This window comes from Stegastes partitus, unplaced genomic scaffold (assembly GCF_000690725.1).
Source record: "Stegastes partitus isolate 25-593 unplaced genomic scaffold, Stegastes_partitus-1.0.2 Scaffold573, whole genome shotgun sequence".
NCBI classification, from domain to species: Eukaryota; Metazoa; Chordata; class Actinopteri; family Pomacentridae; genus Stegastes; species Stegastes partitus.
This window is the reverse complement of record NW_007578304.1, coordinates 180,961-183,849: the sequence shown is the minus strand read 5'-3', so window position 1 is coordinate 183,849 and position 2,889 is coordinate 180,961. Positions and strand designations below refer to the sequence as shown.

The following is a 2,889-nucleotide window of genomic DNA, read 5'->3' as shown; positions in this document are numbered from 1 at the left end:
AGATAGATAGATAGATAGATAGATAGATAGATAGATAGATAGATAGATAGATAGATAGATAGATAGATAGATAGATAGATGGATGGATGGATGGATGGATGGATAGATGGATAGATAGATAGATAGATAGATAGATGGATAGATGGATGGATGGATGGATGGATGGATGGATGGATGGATGGATGGATGGATGGATGGATGTAAATATGTTGCAATATTGTTCTTCTTGCTCTGACAAATTAAACCATATGACTGCAGAATTTTTCTGTTTGTTTTATAACCAATACACTGTTGCTTTAAAGAACAAACTGTCTGAGTTGAATTTCCATACAATCTTTATTTAACACTTATCGACTAACTTCTCAAACAGAGACAGATATCTTACAGCCCTTGCTGAGGCTGCCCTCTCTCTCTCCTCTTCCCTCTGCCTGGTCCTTTAAAAACTGAAGCACATCCTTACTATCCCTGCCTCTCTTCTTCTGAGGCTGGCTGGCCTTGGCTTCATCAGTCCAAGGGGCAGAGGCCAGTGTGCTGACTGTGCCACCTGCAGTGGCTGTCATGTTTGCTGCAACTACCAGGGGCGGACTAACCGAGTGCTGCCTCTAGAGTCCATCAGACTGTACCGCTGCCAGCTTCTACCCCTTTCCCAGTTGGTCGGTCCCTGAAATCAGAGTGTTTGTTACTACACTGTGAAGCTCAGTGTCTGAACATATTCACAATGTTAAAGTCCACTTTATTTCAGAGCCACTGCCTCTGTTCTGTTGTCTGTGTTAGGTTTCATATTTGGGCTGGCAGACTAAAGCTTAAGTTGTTTCTTTAATAGGAATCTCAGTTAGCATCTCTTGGTGTAATTCAAAGCAAAGAAACAGATTACCTTGTATTTGCCCTTCAAGTTGTTCCACTTCTTTTTGGGTTTGTTTGGCATTTATAACCAGGCCAGAAGTGGTCACAAAATCTCTGAGGAGGTCATAAAAACAAAACAAAGAATAACTACTCATTCAATAAGTTCAGAATTGCTATGGATGGAGGCTGCCTAAATATGACTCAGTCCCTTCCTCGATATACAGGCACTCAGAAACAATACTCACTCCCATCCACATTTTGAGAACTTCTTCTTCGCCATAAAAAGGACTTCATTTGAGGATCGCCACTCAATCAGGGCTTGGGTTTCCTCAGTTGTCCCTTGAATAAAATAGTACATGAGTGGTTAGCAGTATACCAAGTAGAAGACATTTGCATGATTGACATAAAACAATATAGTTAATAGTACATCGTCAGAAGGTTGCAAACATTAACTTTGCCATCAGCCAAGCATATATGCCCAGAAACAAATACAATTTTACACGGACCCCGTTAAATTTACACAAAATTATTTATATCTCATGTTTAACTGCTGCAGGTAAATCAAAGCCAGCAGCAGATTTCAAAAGGACACACTGAAATAAAGCGAGTATGATGAGTGCTGACCGCCCAGTATTCTCCTTTGTTTAAGGGGCACGCTAGCAGTCCTGCCAAATCTCCGAAAACGTTGGAGAAAATTTTTAAGGAAGCTTTATCTTTAAAAATTGACCACATATCATAAATGTAAACAACTATACTCTTGCCTGAAAAACTCTTAAAACTACATTCCGTGACACAACAAAGGTCAAAATACTCACAGTTGTGGGTCTTCTCTGGCATTGTCGCCAAGTTTGTTGCGAAATGCATTCTGGGATACTTGCTGTCTGAAGTCCACACAGTCCGGTCTGATGCAGACTCCATAATGTGGGCGGAGCCAGAACACATCCGCGCATTTCATCCGTACTTGGTCAGATGCCTCCTTAGAATTGGGACAGAACTTGGTCTCAGACTGATGACGTTTCACAGGACTGCAAGAACGCAAGTACGGACAAGTAGGCACATTGAGACACCGCCTCTGTCCTCAATGCTGCTGCTCTCATTGGACTGTTGTATTGATGTGCTCTGATGGACTGCACCACCTGCACCTCTAAATACAACTGTACCTACAGCTGTACCTAGCAACCCACCAGCTACCACCTCAATTCCTAAAACCGAAAAGTCCTTCCCATATTCTTTTAGGCAATGAGACAATTTACACCTGACCGATCTGAGGGCTTACTACCAGCTGATCTACCTGAGGGGTTACTACCAGCTGATCTACCTGAGGGGTTACTACTAGCTGATCTACCTGAGGGGTTACTGTCAGCTGATTGAGCTGCTCGGTTCTGTTCCTCTCTGATGAAGGTCTCAGCCATCCTGAACATATCAGAGGTGTAGTGTTCTCCTCCATTAGCTTCAACCATATAATCTATCTTATTCAGCAGCTCTCTGACCTGCAGCCTCTGTTCTCTCTGAGCGTTGTTGAACACAGAATACCTCCCCCCACACATGGACACCAGATCAGACACCCAGCAGTTGGACTGGATCAGCTGATCCATGGAGCTACCTCTCAGTTCATCTCCATGAGTGAAGAGCACCATGAGGTACTTAGAGGCTTCTTCTCCAAACAGTTTGGGCAGCAGCTCAAACAGTTTCTTGTCTGCTTCAGAGACTCTACCTATTCTGACCACAATAACAAAGGCATGAGGTCCTGGACTGGCCCTCACCAACGTCTTCATGATCTCCAGGTAGAGCTGCTCAGGAGTCAGAACTTCATCAGTGAATCCTGGAGTGTCGACCACGTGGACCTGCCGATCGTCCACTAAGGCTGATTCAGAGACACACTCTGTACTGACTGAGTCAAAGCCAGAGGCTGATTTAAACTTCCTGGATCCCAGGATGGTGTTTCCTGATTCACTCTTCCCGACTCCAGGTCGACCAAACAGCACGATCCTCCTCTGAACAGGCTCCTGGAGACCAGCTGGAAGACAGAGAACATTAGAACATGTT

At 44.0% G+C, this 2,889-nt stretch overlaps 1 protein-coding gene across 1 annotated transcript in view; it reads right to left on the bottom strand.

The window, feature by feature from the left end:
* The window catches only part of LOC103362422 (GTPase IMAP family member 4-like), a 19,311-nt gene that overhangs the window by 9,397 nt on the left and 7,025 nt on the right, over window positions 1-2,889 (bottom strand). Inside the window, exon 2 of the mRNA XM_008288773.1 lies at window positions 2,334-2,860. Within this exon, the coding sequence (XP_008286995.1) occupies window positions 2,334-2,860 (527 nt within the window). The remainder of the gene's footprint in view (window positions 1-2,333; window positions 2,861-2,889) is intronic.